This window comes from Aulonocara sp. 'chitande type north' Nkhata Bay, linkage group LG2 (assembly GCF_057382095.1).
Source record: "Aulonocara sp. 'chitande type north' Nkhata Bay isolate Kocher_YH1m ecotype deep benthic linkage group LG2, A_spYH_male_GT1.1, whole genome shotgun sequence".
NCBI lineage: Eukaryota > Metazoa > Chordata > Actinopteri > Cichliformes > Cichlidae > Aulonocara > Aulonocara sp. 'chitande type north' Nkhata Bay.
The window spans coordinates 29,873,097-29,890,218 of NC_141345.1; the positions used below are offsets into that span (position 1 = coordinate 29,873,097).

The 17,122-nt window shown below is 38.2% G+C and overlaps 1 protein-coding gene across 1 annotated transcript; it reads right to left on the bottom strand.

Moving 5' to 3' along the window:
* Positions 1–5,356: 5,356 nt before the first annotated feature.
* On the bottom strand, positions 5,357–7,267 carry exosc3 (exosome component 3). The gene is made up of 4 exons (XM_086264077.1): positions 6,981–7,267; positions 6,602–6,751; positions 6,323–6,474; positions 5,357–6,225 (listed from the first exon to the last, which is right to left on the bottom strand). The coding sequence occupies exons 1-4, from the start codon at positions 7,203–7,205 to the stop codon at positions 6,018–6,020; spliced, it is 735 nt and encodes a 244-aa protein (XP_086120203.1). The 5' UTR covers positions 7,206–7,267; the 3' UTR covers positions 5,357–6,017.
* Between the last annotated feature and the right edge of the window lie 9,855 nt (positions 7,268–17,122).

Below are 17,122 nucleotides of genomic sequence, written 5' to 3' on the forward strand. Positions count from 1 at the left end.
GGCTTGAAATATCTTTCTTCATATGTAATGAGTCTATATCATATATTAGTTTGACTTTTTAAGTTAAATTACTGAAATAAAATAACTTTTGCAAATCTTCAAATTTTTCAAGTTTCAGGAAATTCTATCCAAATTCAATAAAAGCTGTGCCTCCGAAGCATAACAGAAAAGGAACTTTGCTTTGATTAAAAAACATTTTACGCCAGTAAATGAGGGAAAGTGATACAGTCCTAAAAGCAAATATTTAAAATCACAGCTTAAAACTGACCACTGCATGTACAGAATCATTAGAAACAAAGTCACAGGGCAACTTAACAAATTTCTTCCTCGAGATCAGAACACAACAGAGAAATACTAAATTACTGTGGAAAAGTATTAATCAGAGAGCACCTGAAAAATATATCCATACAACTTCAAGTAAACTGGGCCATACAAAATGAGTCTCGTTTTTGTAAACAGTTTTAATGACTATTTTATTAATGTTTGTTATTAATATTTTATTAATAAAGTTTGCAGAAATACAATCTGCTTTATTTTAATTGGTAAAACTACTTTAACTCCCAATTACAAAGATGATGATGATAAAGTACGTAAAAATATCTAAACTATAGCCAAACTCATGAGCAAAGTGCACCTGGGGGCTTGATACTTTTCCCCTAAAGAATTATAAGGAGTTTTTAACTACTTCTGTTAGTCATTTTATTAATTAGTCATTGGAGGAAGGTATATTCCCATGCCATTAAAAACCTCTACTGTAACTCTATCAATATACCACCAGCCTCTTCAAAAATGATTGAAAAGGTTGTGTCTAAAGAACTGATGGCCTATCTAACTGGAGAAAATCTACTACACCCCATACAGTTTGGTTTTCGAGCTTACTGCTCCACATCTAACTCCATCTGTCTATCAATGCCAACAAACTGGATTCAGTCCTGACTCCTGCTTATCGTACTGCTTTCAGTGTTTCAGGATAAAACTGAAAATATAACTGAGAGCCTGTATGGGAGTACCACAAGGCTCAATCTTAGTACCATTGCTGTTCACTATAAACAATTTAGTAAATATGATTTTCCATCTGTGTGATGGTGTTAAAACCTTGATGTATGCTGATGACCCAGTGCTATATTTACACGTTAAAGACCTTGAACAAATTGCTGCCAAATTAACATTCAGTATTCAAAAAGTGCCAAAATCATTCATATTTTATTCTGAATAAACAGAAATCAGTGACTGTTCTTTCAGAATGAACACAACGTATTCACCCAAGTATCTACACTGATGGAAAACGGTTAAAAAAATGCTGTTCAGTTTAAATATTCAGAGGTTACCTTAGATTCCACTCTTATATTTTAAAAAACATTTCAAAAAGATGTGTCATATGCTTAAATACAGCATAACTACTTTAATTCATTAGGAACTAACTGACAGTTGCTGCATCGAAGACATAATTGAATGCAATGATTCTTTCTTAATTTCATTACTGCATTTCATGCTGGTCACAGGACTGGATTAAAATCCATCAGATCATTTCACAAATGAGTTCTTCAAGTTCTGGATACTATTATAGTGAGATAATTACTGAAAATAACATGTAACATTTTGATAATCTAATATTGTATTGTTTATACATAATGCTGCTCTGACACCTTTGATGGAGAATGAAGTTTCACCAAGTCATGTAGTATAAAGAAGAGCTTTATGACTTGACCAAAGAGTTTCAGCTTGTCCCCTTCATCAGGGTCATCAAGAACAGTATTGCAGACAGCATTTTAAATAAATTAAGTGTCTGAGTAGAGAAAAAAATCTAATAGGAAACATTTAAAACAACCGATTGTATGACCTCAGTGTATTTCTACACCAACAGAGCACCAGCATGGATGGGCTCAGCATGTGGTCATGTGACATAAGACCAAATAAAGAGTGACTGATGTCCAGAGATGGGCAGTAACGTGTTACTTGTTACTGTAATATAATTACTTTTTCAAGTAACGAGTAAAGTAAGGGTTTACTATTGTAAAAACGGTAATTAGATTACTGTTACTTTCCTGTAGGAACGCTGCAACAGTGGATCATATATCGAGTGCGGGAGAGAGTATGAGCATGCAGTGTTTAAAGCGTGGAAGTACTGACCTTACTTTGAGTTTGATTCCATAAAAAGTGACAAAAACATTAGCGTGGGAAGAAAACTTCTTTTTACAGCGAAAAAAACCCTAAACAAGCTCCTAGTGCGCAACGACGTAATGGGAAATTCACAGAGAAACTCGCAGATTCTTCCACTGACCACTGCGGCACACCTGCACCAGGGCACACCTCCGCCTACTCCACTCCTGCTTTACAGGTGAAAATAGAGCAACAGGACCGCTAGTCTTTGATTTTATTTATTTTCTGCTGTGTTTTACTTGCATCTATTTGAAAGACTGAGTGTAAACACAACAAATATTTTATTTTATGTGCTGGAATGTGCAGAAAATAGGTTTAGATATTAAACTAATTTCTTCAAGTCAGAGAATGGTGCATATAATTTAATTTTTGCTTGATGCATAAAGTTAAAAGATTAAAACTGATAAAACAAGTTTAAAAAAAAGAGACTTTTCCATTTGATTACATTTTGTATGATGGATTATGCAGAAAAAGTAGAATTGGGCTGAAAGATCTATCGCTTTATCACCTATTCAGGTTGTAAATCGTGTTTTTAAAAAGTAACTAAGTAATTCATTACTTTTGAAAATAAGTAATCAGTAAAGTAACGGGATTACTTTTTTGGGGAAGTAATCAGTAATTAGTTTTGATTACTTTTTTCAAGTAACTTGACCAACACTGCTGATGTCACATCTAAGTGTGAGATTTGTCCAGCACTGCTCTGAGTAAATAAACGGAGCTAATGGTAGGACTGTAATATACCTTTCCAGATGACACTGGGAGTGTCAGCGGGAAGTTTAAGGTGGTTTTCAAACAAGATTTATAACCAAACACCTTTATTATCAGCGTGTTGATCAGAGTGAGTTTACTGAATGTAGTCATAAGAGAAAGTTTGAGAGAGTTTGAGGTATTTTCAGACCTGGAGGTTTGATGATTGCTAAAGTCTCCATGAAACAAATTGAAGTCACAGCCCATTGTTCATTTAGTGGGCTAGTTTCAGTCATTGTGCAAATTTACTGTTTATAAGGCTGAAGAAACCTGCAGTCAGCTGAGACTGAAGAAGTCACTTGGATGAGTGACAAAACGATTCTCCCACTGAAAAAGCTAAGTCCAGATGAACAGAATCAACCTTTTGGGATCTTGATGAAACAGCACACCCCTGCTGAAGGACCAGAGTCCCTGCAGCTCTTCGCTGTTTCAGGACTCCGAAGTTCTGCTGTCTCTACAAAAAATAAAATATAAATAACTAAAACTTAAGAAATATGAAAAATAACAAAATCACAGTTAAGGACTTTTAAATACTGAATGCAATACAAATTTCTTCAAATTTGTATTCTATTAAGGAGGTCAAGGGCAAATGTGGCACCATATATTGACCTCTTACTCTTACTCTTAAACTCAACCCTGAGATTTCTGCTATATCTTCTCGCAAGTTCCCAAAATGCTGTCCTGTTCAGTCACATATTTGACTTTCCAAGTAGGTACAAAGGTTTTGCATACAGTTGCAGTGATCTGGAACGTTCCACTCAATGCATGTTTTGCGCTCTCCTCAGTTGCATCTTCTTGTGCATTACTTCTCATAGCATGTTCATGTCTGCAGCCTTACTATCATGAGAAATATCTCCTGTCTGAAGAATCAGGTGTCAATTTGTGCTCCCTGATGATGTTTCATTACAATTGACAAAACCAAATAAAGGTATCAATCACCATATAACAGACTACCTATAAGCATTTAATAGTTTCTCATTTTCTGTGAAGAAGCAGTGTCATTGTGGTGCTACGAGTGCTGATCATCAGCCTGAAACCGACCGGCTTCCTCAAATTTGACCCTGGCTCACTGTCATTAACAACTGTTTAAAACCAGTCCTCAAGCTGCTCTGCTCACCTTTGTTTTGGAATAAAGTTGTTTTCCTATAACTTCGATACCCTAATGTGGCTTCTTGGGGAAAGAACAAGAGTCAAGGTGTTTGCCAGTCTGAGTTTGGTTTGAATTAAACGAATGTCTCATGCCGCTGGGGCTCTGGGATGCAGAAAAGTTTCTAGTTTGGCAACTAATCTTCAGATAAGAGATAAACCTGACTCATTCAAAGAACATGAAAAAGGCTTGGAACATAATCTGAAATCTTACTGAAACAAACCCGAGATTTTAAAAGTGACAAGTTGTTGACAAACTGAGGTGACAGGTGCACATTTAATCTGTTCTTTCCCCAAACAGAAGATACAAAACAAGCCTGATATAAGGGAAGCGACCTCCATACACCCACATGTGAAACCAGACTAAGTGTGGAGGCCTGAATTTCCTAAATGAAAAAACTGGAGAATCATTTTTAGAAAGTGATGAATGTTTGAGACCATCACTGCACTGTGTTAAGCCCTCATCAGACATGTGTCAGAGATAAGGGAGGATAAGGAAGTTGGCGGTTACTTCTTTATGTCATGGTTACCAACTGCCTTTGCAGGTTGTGGTTCATTATCTGATAGCACAATAGCAGAGGAGGCATTTGGTGCATCGTTTCTCTTCTATTCAAACTTGACCAAGTGAGCTCCAGTCAGAGACGTTATCAGAGGGAGAGGTGACAGACAACAGCAGATAAAGATCTATAAGCTGCAGAACAGCATTAATATTCCTGTGAATTTATGAGATAATATTAATGCAGTAAACAAGCATGAAACTGTGTTCTTATCACTGTCTATGAAACAGTTGCTTTGGTCTTTTTTAAATATTATTTTCTTTTGTCTTTGTTTTTATGTGTTGCCGTGTTCCACTGCCCCCTGGTGGTCAACACAGATGCTGCAGGTCACCTACAGTCATTTAGAATTAAAAAAAAAAATTAAAAACAATTTTCTTTTTACTTAACACTTAAATTCAAACCTCTTTAAAAACCAGAAGTAAAAAATTAAATCCATATTTGATAAATGCACGTTATGCTTCAGTTTTTAATTTTGATCCTGATCCCATCTTTGGGTTCATTAACAGGGGGACAATTATCAACTTCAGACTATCTGAAAATCTAAAGGAATCATGAAAATACAAATTTTATCACGCAGTGTCTCCAGTTATGCTGCTGCTGTGTCTGCCATCAGGAAGCCAAGCTGTTCATGTTGGACTTGGAGCCGATTAAAAAAAAGAAAATAATCATGGCTAAAGGTTTTGACAGTGTCAGAAATGTGTGCTTCAGCTTTTTTAAATGTCTCCATCTCATAGAGAACAAAGCAATTTATACATTTTAAAGGCTTTTATTGGCAAATAAATCAAATGTATGCACAGGGTTAGTATTTACAGTGTTGACCCTTCTTTGTAACCTCTACAGATCTCCGTAATGTGCTCTAGATCCATTCCTGCCTCATCAGCACTCCAGTTGATCACAGATTCTCAATCTCATTAATAGTGGAATTTTCTGGTCCTGGATCTGAGATATTAATATGCAGATCTCTGAGGGATCACTTTACCTTGTGATGTGGTGAAAAAGGCACAGACTGTCACCAAACTGCTCCAGGATTGTAGGAAGGAGCCGCTCTTTGGTCAATCCTCAACTTCTCTGAACATTTATAATTTTGACATTACTTTTTTTTTTTTTTTTAAATATTCCCCCCTCACCCTCATCTAGTTTTATTTATTTTCATCTTGAGTCTGTCATGTTTGTGGTTTTTGAGTGGGCAGGTTCTTTGACAGCTGCTTTTCAAAAACGTTCAGACTGGAGCTCCATGTGAAAACATGTAATGATCCTTTAAACACTGAACAGCTGTAGCCATGCTCAGTGTAATGTCACAGAGCCCAGGAGTGACATCACTGCAGCATTACACCTGGACTCAGGTCTGAAGTGGTCTACAGTGTGGGCTCTGCTGGTTCAGTCGGTGTCCTGGAGTCAAGAAGTCGTCTAGAACGCCCCCTGCTGGACCTTCCTGAACAGCTGCTGTCTCTGCTGGGCCGTCATGGTTTCGGCACTCTGCAACAGGTTTGCGATGATCAGCGTCTGCTGCACGCTGGCTGATTTGACCCAAATGCGTCCGTTCATCCCGACCACAAGCTCACACGGGAAGAGGTGCTCAAGGTCTGAGCGGATGTTGCTTTGGGGTGCCAGCAGCCTGAGGGGGGGAAAGTAATGTTTAGCCTGAGTTAAAAAGACCACAGACACAAATGCTGGTGTCATGTTAGCTGCAGAGGGTGCCATGTGTCAGTTACCTTCTGACAAGACCAAGAGAGACTCTGAATAGCAGACCTCCTGTTCCAAACACTCCCATCCCATTAGCTCGTCCTGAGCTGTCAATACACACCAGCTCTGGTTCCATGTCCTTATTGGCTATGAGGAACTGAGCAAACACCAGGTCGCCCATCTGTACAGGTGACACACAAACACACAGGGAGGAGAGAGGGGGAATCATTACAGTGGCTCTCTTTAACCTAAAGGTGGATTACCTTTAGAGTTCCCTGCACACCAAACTCCAGTCTGATTTTGGATACCTGGACGTTGGGTCTGTTCCTCTTGGTCGCTCCTTCGAATGCCAGGTAGGACAGAGATGCCTGCTCACTCCCTCCGAAGTCCACCTTGAAGACATCTCCAGATTTGGCGGTGACGATCCCGATGATGCTCTCTCCTTTAGCTGGGACATACTGAGGATAAAGAGAGACATAATCAGCTCCCAGCACGCACTGGTTTACGGAGGTCTGCTTGGTGCTGTGATTAATTCGGGGTTATACTTGAACACTGAGAGAAACACACGTTTCACACTTCCAGGTTTCTGAGATAAATTAGCATCCAGAGAGCAGAAAACCAGCCCCTATCGATGAATTAGGTTATCAGAAACTCACACTGGCGTTATCTTACTAATATTTCTCTCACCCTTCTCTGTTGGGAATCGATCCAGAACACGTTGGGCTCCTTGTGTCGCAGCACGCCGCTCTTACATACCACTAGCCGGTCACCGCAGCGCCGCAGGCCCGGACCGCACATCACCTTCTCCGACTTCACCGGCGCCGTCAGAGAAATGTTCTCTTCGGCCTCGAAGGAGAACTCGTCCCCCGGTAACAGCACCTCCCCAACCCTTTCCTTCACGGTAGAAAACATGCTGCCGCCTATTCTTCAGCGTTAACTCCTCTAACAGGTTGTTGTTGTTTTCCACCGGAACCCCCCCCCAGTATCACACGCAGGAAACATCCAACAGCGCCCTCTGTCAGTCAGGAGGTATTACAACATGCTGGCAAACATGCCAGTAATTTGTTGGTAGATTTAGAAAACAAAACAAAACAAAATAAAAACCAAAAACATGTGTGACCCAAACCATTGTTACCAGGTCTGACTGATCTTTACCTAATTTTTAACATGTCTCTTTATTAAATATGTTATTTAACATCTCAAAGTGATTATAAATTGAGAACAAAATCATACATCATTATAGTGTTATTTTATTCTTCAGATACTTTGATATGACAGTAGATTGAAAGACAAGAGAAAAAAATAGGGATACGTCTGAGAAAAAAGGCTAAACAGTGAAGTCCCAATTGTATCAACAAACAATTAAATAAACAGGGAAAAAACAAAAATCCAAGAGTAACATTATAATTTACAAGAAAAAAAGTGTCATTTACAGTGAGGATCATTGTACACCTAAATAAACAACTAAATAAATACATAAATATGTGTAGACAAACAGAGGATCCAATCTAAATTAATTTACAATAAAACAGTTATGTCACATTATATAATTAATGATTCTTTAGTTGTTACATTTTGTGCATTTAATGGCACTTACTGTACATTTTAATTGGTATGAATATATTTTTGTATTTATTTTATATTTTGGCAGGTTTTGTCCAGTCAGCTGCTGTTTTCTATTTTTATTTATGTAAATATACACCTCACACCTAGTTAATTTCAAATTAATTTTGCGCATCAGCAGATCTCTTTTCTTGAGCAAACGAGAGATCAATCAACTCATTCAATTCAGGCCATAATAAAGGAAAATAGCAAAATTTAGAGCATAGATTTTTACCATTAACTCAGCAGACAGATCTTTTTTAAAATTTTCCACCACCTTTGGCAGCAAGAACTGCAATTGGGTTTTCTGATAACTGACAATATAAGTCTTTCATATTGCTGTGGAGGAATTTTAGCCCACTATTCTTTGCAGAATTGTTTTCATTTCATACACATTGAAGGGTTTTCCAGCATGACAGACCTGTTTAAAGTCACACCAAGGCATCTTGGCATCTTGGCTGAGTCAATCTGGACTTTGACTCAGCCACTCTAATGCCTTCATTTTGTTTTTCTGAGCCATCCAGAGGTGGACTTCCTGCTGTGTTTCTGATCTTTGTCCTGCTGCTTAACCTCAGTGTGCTTGAGCTTCAGGACAGGAACTGATGGATGGATTTTAGTAGAGAGCAGAATTTATGGCTCCTGGGTACCATCACACTGCCACCACCATGTTTGAAATGTGAAATGTTGTTAGTGTGATGTAATGGGATTCAAAATAGTTCCACTTTTGTCTATCCAAACAGTCTACAGAATATTTTCCTCAAAGTCTTGGGGATCATGCAGAAGCATTTCAAAAAATGTGAGATGAGCGTTTGTCCTGTTTATACTCAGCAGTGGTTTTCTCCCTGAACTCTCCCTTGGATGCCATTTTCGCTCCATTTTTTTCTTAATTATTATTATTTTTTTTACCTCAACTGAGATGTTACAGTGAAATGATCAGGGTGACAAATATGCAAAAAGCTAAAATCATGAAGGGGGCACACACACAGTAATATAAATGTTCTTGAGGGGGTAAATGAAGTATTACTTGTGTTTTAAAGTAAAGGGTTGTACCGAAGAAGATTAGGGCCAATGGAAAAAAAAATGGGCACATCTTTTTTTTTTCTTCTTTTCCAGAATTCTGAGATCAAAGTCAGAATTCTGATTTTTTTTCTCAGAATTCTGACTTTTTTCTCAGAATTCTGAGAAAAAAAAATTCTGAGGAAAAAGTCAGAATTCTAAGAAAAAAAAGTCAGAATTCTGAGATTAAAGTCAGAATTCTGACTTTTTTCTCAGAATTCTGAAAAAAATAATTCTGAGGAAAAAGTCTGAATTCTGAGAAAAAAAGTCAGAATTATAAGAAAAAAGTCAGAATTCTGACTTATTTTTCTCTGAATTCTGACTTTTTCCTCAGATTTATTTTGATGTGCGCACTTTTTTTCCCCAGTGGCCCTAATCCTATTCTGTTAAAGAGTATGACTTGCTCACTTCCATGAAAATCCCACTTTGTTGGTTTTTGGAACAGGAGCCTAACATTTAAAAACGTCTTAGCTTGATTACACATTACAGCAGTAATGTGATTACTGTGGGGTTTACTTTTATATAGAAGATATAGTAGGTCGGAGGGCACTCTGAACTCATACTTATATAGATGGAAATATATCAAATGTGTTATTAGTTAGTGCACATCAACATGTTAATATATGACTCTTGTATTTGAAGTATTCTGTGATGCTAGAACTGCCCAGTATGTGGTTATGTGGTTTAGGTTCTGACACCAATCTGGTCCACTGGATTTATAAACATCTGGACACTATAGAGAAGAAATGTTGATATTTGCAACTATTTTAATTAAGAAGATGACAGAAGATGAAAGTTTGAACTGCAATTTATTTTGAATCATCAGACTTAATCCACACCAAGGACCAACACTTCAAGTGTGGTAGCAGTAGCAGATACTAATGTAATTGCACTAACAGTATAATGTAACTATAGTAACAGTAACTGCTACTATTACTATCCGGTCTTTAATTGATGACGTGATGAATCCTGCTTCCAAAGTACCCTGCGTTAAATAAGGCTTTTGTGTTTTTAACAAGTTTTAATGCTTTGTATCTGGTTCTTTTTATTCTCAAAAAGCCCCTAAAACAGTCAGTGATCACTGTCGCCCTCTCTGTTTTTATTACCGCTATTCATTTTAAAGCTCAGTGGATGAATTATCTCAGTTGTTCTCCTGACTTAAGTTTGGTCCGTTTACAGCATCCTGCCATGCGATTGCATTTGACCCTGACCATCAAGAATCCTCACGGCAACTTTTATCGAGTGGAATAAAGTTAGCGTTCATCCTCGACCTTCACTGTTTATATTATGCTAACATAGCTGTGTCGCTAGCGATCACGTAGCACATCAGCTAGCCAAACTTCAGTAACCCTACAAACGTCAGTGCTGTTTACTTTCTTGTCTTCATTTATGTCGGAAGTGATAGCAGAGCTGTACGTTTTAATTTGTTTCAGAAATCTCTCAGTCAGGACAGGCTATATTATATTTAGATAAAAACTAGCGAGCTAACTTCCTGCTAACTCCATTAAGTTTAATAAATTCCGTTTTCATGGATGCCTGGATGTTTAACCTAATTGTTACACCTGGTAGAGCAGCCACACTGATCATTTTATTACAGATGAAAGACAGTAATTTTTAGTAACAGATATTGATAAGTTGACACAAGAAACATAAATATATTGGTGGAAATCTGTGTAGAAAAACTAGTTATGCGGATTGGAAAATGTTTCGGCACGTTCTTCACTCAGGAAAGAGTTGCAGTCATCTGCAACAGGCTTACCAACAGAATCTGGGCTAAAACCAAGGATGAATTTGCCAAAATCCCCTTAGAGAAGTTCACAAACCTCGACAGATGATTTTTGAAGTCCTGTGTAAAAACTGGACACATGGAGAAGTTCTTATGGAATTACATAGCAAATTAATTGAAGATGAAATTGTTGATATTAAATCGGACGTGGACAAGCTGTAGATATTGAACCTTCGAGTCAAGTAACAAGGTTTCTGTAATGTAGGAAAAATAGTGATATCGATTTTAAAATGTTTCTAGAATACTAATTGGAGACTTTAAATTGGCTAGTTTTAAAATTATAATGGCTCTTTTAAATTCATGGAGTCACTTTTGAAAATCCTTTGACTGGTCCTATAGCAGGCATTCGATTCGATTCATCAGTATAAAATATTTATGTTCAAAGCACATTTCTCAGATTAAAAAGGTACAGAAAGGTAATTTGTTTTGTAAATAAATATAAATATACAGCAGAAAAGTTGTTTGTTAAAACAATGACAAAAATGTTTCTGAACCTGCATGGAACAGTTAAACCTTTCCCAATACACTGTGAACAACAGGCAGGTAAGTGTCTTAAACTCTCACACATAATAGCATTTCTGTCACACTTCACTATCAGAACCTTTTGTTCCGTTTCAGCAAGAGCTGCTTTTCTAAATTGACAGAGGCTATCTGGCTTTGTTTGGCTGTGAAGAGTAAACCAGTACAGCTAAAAAGTTGTTCACACGCAGCAGAAGCAAGCAGAGCTGTGTTCAGCTTAAGAGAGAGGTTCTTGATGGCTGAGAAGGAGTGCAGCAGCTCCATGGTGTCTGTGGCACAAGCAAGATAACCATCAAGCTCAACTGCAATTTGCAGCCTTCTGGAGATTGGTCTGGAGAAGAATTCATCTTCATGACTCTCTTTGCTGATCCTCACTCTCATGCTCAATCTTTTAAAGATGTTGTATGATGTATGTCAAGGCTGCAAGTAGATAACACAATTTTGTTATTTAAATTTAAGTAATTATTCCTGAACACACAAACTTAAAATCAGCTAATTCTCAACAAGGATCGTTTGATATTAAGGACACACCATCAATAACTTACAATGTATTAGGTGACATAAACATGTGTTCAAATGTAATAATACACAAAAATGGGATCATATGAATCTGGCATACCAGCCTACATTACATCTGCTCTATCAGTCCAGGAAGGCTTGAACTTGGGTAAGAGGACTGCAGCTGCAGCCAACTCTGGATCCTCCATCATCGGTCCAAAATGCTTTTGAAGGCCATGTTGCACTCTGATGAGTGGCATGCATGTCTTGCTTGATGTCTCCAGCCTGCTAAGTTTGGACAGTAGTTGTTGGATTACTGGCAGCAGCCCTCCCATGAAGGAAGTGGACTCAGACTGGAGGATGTTTGAAGCTTTCACCAGTGGCTTCATGGTGGTACAGCCTTAGGAATGCAACTTCTGCGGGACTCAACCTGTAAGATACAACAACAAAAGCCACTATGACTACTAGGGGTGCAACGATATTCGTATCGATATTGAACCGTTCGATACAGTGCTTTCGGTTCGGTACGCATATGTATCGAACAATACAAAATTTGTAATTTATTTTATCAACTTTCCTTCTGACGATGCTGTCTGTGTTGAGCGCTCAGTGAATCTGCGTTCGACTACTCCGCCTAGGCTCGACAGTGCAGCCTAGGCGGAGTAGTCGAACGCAGATTCACTGAGCGCTCAACACAGACAGCATCGTCAGAAGGAGCAGGGCAAGCTAGCGAGACAGAAGTTAAGCTCTCCTTGCAACATGGACCTCCCCCACCCTCATTCAGATCTGGCGTTTGGAATTATTTTGGTTTTCATGTGACGTATGACCCTGAAGGTAAGCGAGTCATGGACTAAAGTAAAACAGTATGTTGGATGTGCCATGCAATGCTCAATTACATGGGTGGGAACTAGTGTGTTAGCGCAGTTAGCTCGTTAACGTGTTGGCCGTCTAGCCCCATGCATGGGGCGATCGGCGGTAGCTCGTTAACGGAGATTTGCCGTGTTGTGGTGTTAAGGTCATTTCAACGAGATTAACCTGAAAGCACTAGTGGGAACACAACGAATATGACTGCACATTTACGCCGACATCATCGTAGTGCAAAGACAAGTGGAAGCAGAAAAAAACAAGCAAGCATGCTACTAACTTTAGCCGAGTCATTTAGACAGCCGTTAGCACATGATTCTCCTTATATGTTTAATATGCTGCTGAGAATATAGCCCAGAAGAAGCGGATAGTATAGCTTTTATTTTGGAAAGAGGCATTTCTCTGTAATAAACTCTCTTTTCCAAAGATGAGTGATTCCTCAATCAGATACAGGGCTCGCAATATCGCTAGCCCGACGTCCGGGGGCTAGCGATTTTTTCAGTCGGGCTACCAAAATCTATCTCTGCCCTGCCCATCGGGCTATTGTAGGAAGGAAAAATATATGTCAATGCTTTTGCATTCTTTCAGAAATGTAGCTGGGTAATTATGTCATTGGCATCGGTGAGCCACTGTCAATATGTGACATATTGAAATCGCGTTTGAATTTGCGCTTGTTTTTTGCTTTCACTTTGCAATTGCGCGAACTGTGTATAGAGAGCGACAGCACTGATCTGTGAGTGATGATAATTTGTGCACCAATTCCTCTGACATCGTCTTATTAATCGTTAGCTTACTATGCAAACATGACAAGTGAAATCTCCCGCAGCTTAAACATGTGAGAGGTTGATCGCGCAGAGAATCGCTGAGCTTATGTGAGTGCGTGTGTAAAAGCAGCAGGATATATATTTGACTACGATGACCTGGATGACTGAGAACCTTCACAGACAGATATATATTTTAGTTCTGCTGAGCCAAATAAGACAGGTCAGGGTGAAGAAGTGACAGCCAAAGAAAAGCTTACCACAAAACGGAGAAGTTATGACAAATCAGACTATAAGGCAAAAAGAAAGTGCAGCTTTATGGTTTCATGGACAAAAGAATTTCTGTGGCTGCAATATGACGAGCTAAATAACCAGGGCTGCACATAAGTGGTCCGCAGGTGCGCATTCGCTGTCAAAATAAAAAACACGCACAAGGGTTAGGGTTAAATTTAAAAACTGTACTTTTGAGTTAAAATATATATTTATAATGAACATTTTTTTTGTATCGAAAAAATATCGAACCGTGACACCAAAGTATCGAACCGAACCGAACCGTGAATTTTGTGTATCGTTGCACCCCTAATGACTACATATTTATTACAGAAGAGAGCGCTTCGAATTATGCATAATGTTAAATATAGAGAACACACTAATAATTTGTTTATAAAATCGAAATTGTTAAAACTAGAAAACATAGTGAAATTACAGACTTTAACTATTATGTTTAGGGCGAAAAATAAAACACTACCTCTTAAGTTACAAAGTTTATTTGTATTGTGTTCAGAAAATGGGGATGGCAGAAGGAAGTTTTATTTTAAGCACCGGTTTGCTCGAACCACACAAAGGCAAATGTGTCCAACAGTCAATGGCATAAGAAACTGGAATTCTCTCAGTGATCATCTTAAGTGTTGTATAAATGTTTCCCAATTTAAAACCTACTATAAGAATAAAATGATAAACCAATATGAAGAAGTTGAAAAGAATAGAATTTAATTGTAGAAAAATGATCCTTTTAGTTTGATATTTAGTGGTATTGCTCATTGTTGAGTATATTGTTCTGTTTGCTTTGTTTTGTTTTGTTATGTGCAGAAAATTGTCATAGTGTAATTTTGGTTGCCTACTTGTATTATCACAGATAGGGGGCAGGTATCAATAAGAATTTATTCTTCTTCCTGCTCCTTTTCATGCATGGAAACAGTGTTACTTTAATTGAAAGGAAGGTTGTGTATGGGAATGCATTACCATGTGTGAAACAAAACAAAACAAAAAAAAAAAATAGGGATCTTCTTATTAAATATTAAGAGTCTGCTCACGTTTTCAACCGTCTATTAAAGAAAATTCACAAAATTTGCAACCATATTGGTAGGTGTCCAATTTTACTCACATATTTACCTTGATCATCAAGAGAACCGGTGTTGCACAACACCGGCAAGCATGTCAAATGTGCGACACCCTCTCAATCTTTTGCACGCTAGTTCAGAAAACGGATCACATACACAAAAATGCTGCCCATAGAGCTAACAAATCAAAACAATCCACATTATGTTCTGTAAAAAAAAAAATCACATTGGGAAACATATAACCCTACCGATTAAGACCCATGTCACTATGATAGACCTATATTTGGCCGATGATACTGATCCATCAGTGGCTCTGCTATGTGTCAACTGAGAGCTGGAAGATTAATTTGAGATGCAGCTCAGCAGTGTGTGCCATTTTTGTTTTTAATATAGACCAGCTGATTTTAGGCCTCTGAGTTTTATATGACTCAAGATTTAATTTATTGTAATGATGATGGTTGTCTAAATAAGCTAAAACATTCCTAAGAAGTGTAGCTCAGTTGTGTTATATTATAATTGTACGAGTTAGCTAGCTCCGTGTTACTTTAATACTGTATCAGGCTAACCAACGGCAGTGACAATATCTTAGCCAAACTAATGACCTTAACACACATGAAAAATTAAAAAAACAATATCGTACAGGTATAGTTGTAAGACTTCTTACCTCAATGTGTTTTTTTTAGATTAGATGCTGAAGTCTTGTAAGCTGATATCACTGTAGAGGTCAAAGTTTGCACTGCATCTGGACGCTGTCTCCTTTTCTCCCTCTCTACATGAAAAACCCATTCCTCCGGTACGGCCACAGGCACTCGTCCTCCGTCTTTTCTACATAGTTTTCTCGGTTGACGGCGTTGTCTTCTGTCTCCATTTAGGCTTCTTTGTCTCCAAATCTTCAGTCTATAAATTTGTTTAGCAGCGGAGGTTGCTTGCGTCTTAAATTGGCGCGGTCGCGATTGCCTGGTTTTTCCTCTCCACTGTTACATATTGCTTGCTCAGAGTTTGTCTGTTAGGGTTTTCTTTTTAATACTGTAAGGTTAAGACCTTAAAGTAATACGCTGCAAGCTTACCTTGCTGTGTATTACTTTAAGATCTTAACCTTACATTGTGAAGGCTTTGAGAAAAACACCATTTCATTTGGTGCTATACATATTGAAGTGAATTGAATTGAACTAACATGACTAATGACTTCAAGTTTTCTTTCTGTTTGTTTCCATTGTCTGTAAGTTGAATAAATACATGTGTTACCTGTTATTTAGTTCAAACTGCGGGTACAAAATTCAGAGAATATGCTGTGTTGTCATGTGACCTGTTCTCTCATGTGTGCCTTTTTCTTGTTTTGTATGCATTTCTCTTATTTATATTTATTCCTGCTGTCTTACTAATAATATTTTATTCCTGCGGTTGGTGTGGAATTCACATTTTCATTAAATTATTTTAACCCTCTCTGGCATTGATTTTAGTTTTTCAGAGAAAAAATACTTCACCCTATGTGTGGTGCTGGAAACATTTTACCAACTTATAAACTCATAAGTCTAAAACAAACAAGTTCATGTCGTGATTGCTGAAATTTCCCATCACCTGAGGGTTATGCAACTCAGTTACCTTGGGTCAGATGTTCGTGCTACACGGAGCTGAAAGGTTTGAGTTAGAGAACTTTTCCAACTTCTGTGCCCGCTCCGCGTGGTGCCCTGCTGCGAGCCGCAGCTGTCCTGCATTACCTGCTGCTGTCACTCATCTCCACAGCTGACACCTGAGCCGCAGCTTTAAACCTGCTCTGCATTAAAAGAAGCCAAACACAGAGAGCAGACTGACAGGAAGTCCCAGAGTCTGCTCATACTAACTAAATAAAAGGCCCGGTAATTTAATGAAATCAGGCAGGGAGAGCATGTTTGTAGAAGAGGTCATCCTCACCGTTTCCAAAGTTTCAGATGAACTGAAGCTGATAAGAGTTAAACTAATGATATTGGTGACTTATTACTGACTTGATTTAGACTCACTATGAGTTTGTTTTGTGCTCATGTCTGAAATTTGATTTTGATGGGAAACACTCATCGAACAGCTCACGGCTGATGTTGATGTTCGGTCTTGAAACAAGATCATTTTAACAGCATGTTCTGGTCTCTGAGAGGCGTTCACTGCTTCAAATTAAACTGTGCAAAAAGCAGCTCAGTTTCAAACCTGGATCACATCAGGGACGATGCAGGATTCCCAAATGTTAGAGGGATGGAGTCACAACCACTGTCATAGGTAGAATCTGAGAAAATTACAGAGCAACTTTTGTTGTAAAAATGTAACTAAGACATAATGATTTGATTGTTCTTCAACTTCACTTTCATACAGAGATGTTAGTGCAGACAGATGCGAGGTGAGGCTGAAGGACACATGGTGTCAAACGAGCGGCAG

What these genes read in the sequence shown, in the direction of transcription:
- exosc3 (XM_086264077.1), bottom strand. Translation starts at nt 7,205, where the DNA reads ATGTTTTCTACCGTGAAGGAAAGGGTTGGGGAGGTGCTGTTACCGGGG. An exon ending in TCGATTCCCAACAGAGAAGG is followed by an intron (nt 6,752 to 6,980) that starts GTGAGAGAAATA and finishes CTTTATCCTCAG; the next exon opens with TATGTCCCAGCTAAAGGAGA. An exon ending in GGAACAGACCCAACGTCCAG is followed by an intron (nt 6,475 to 6,601) that starts GTATCCAAAATC and finishes TCACCTGTACAG; the next exon opens with ATGGGCGACCTGGTGTTTGC.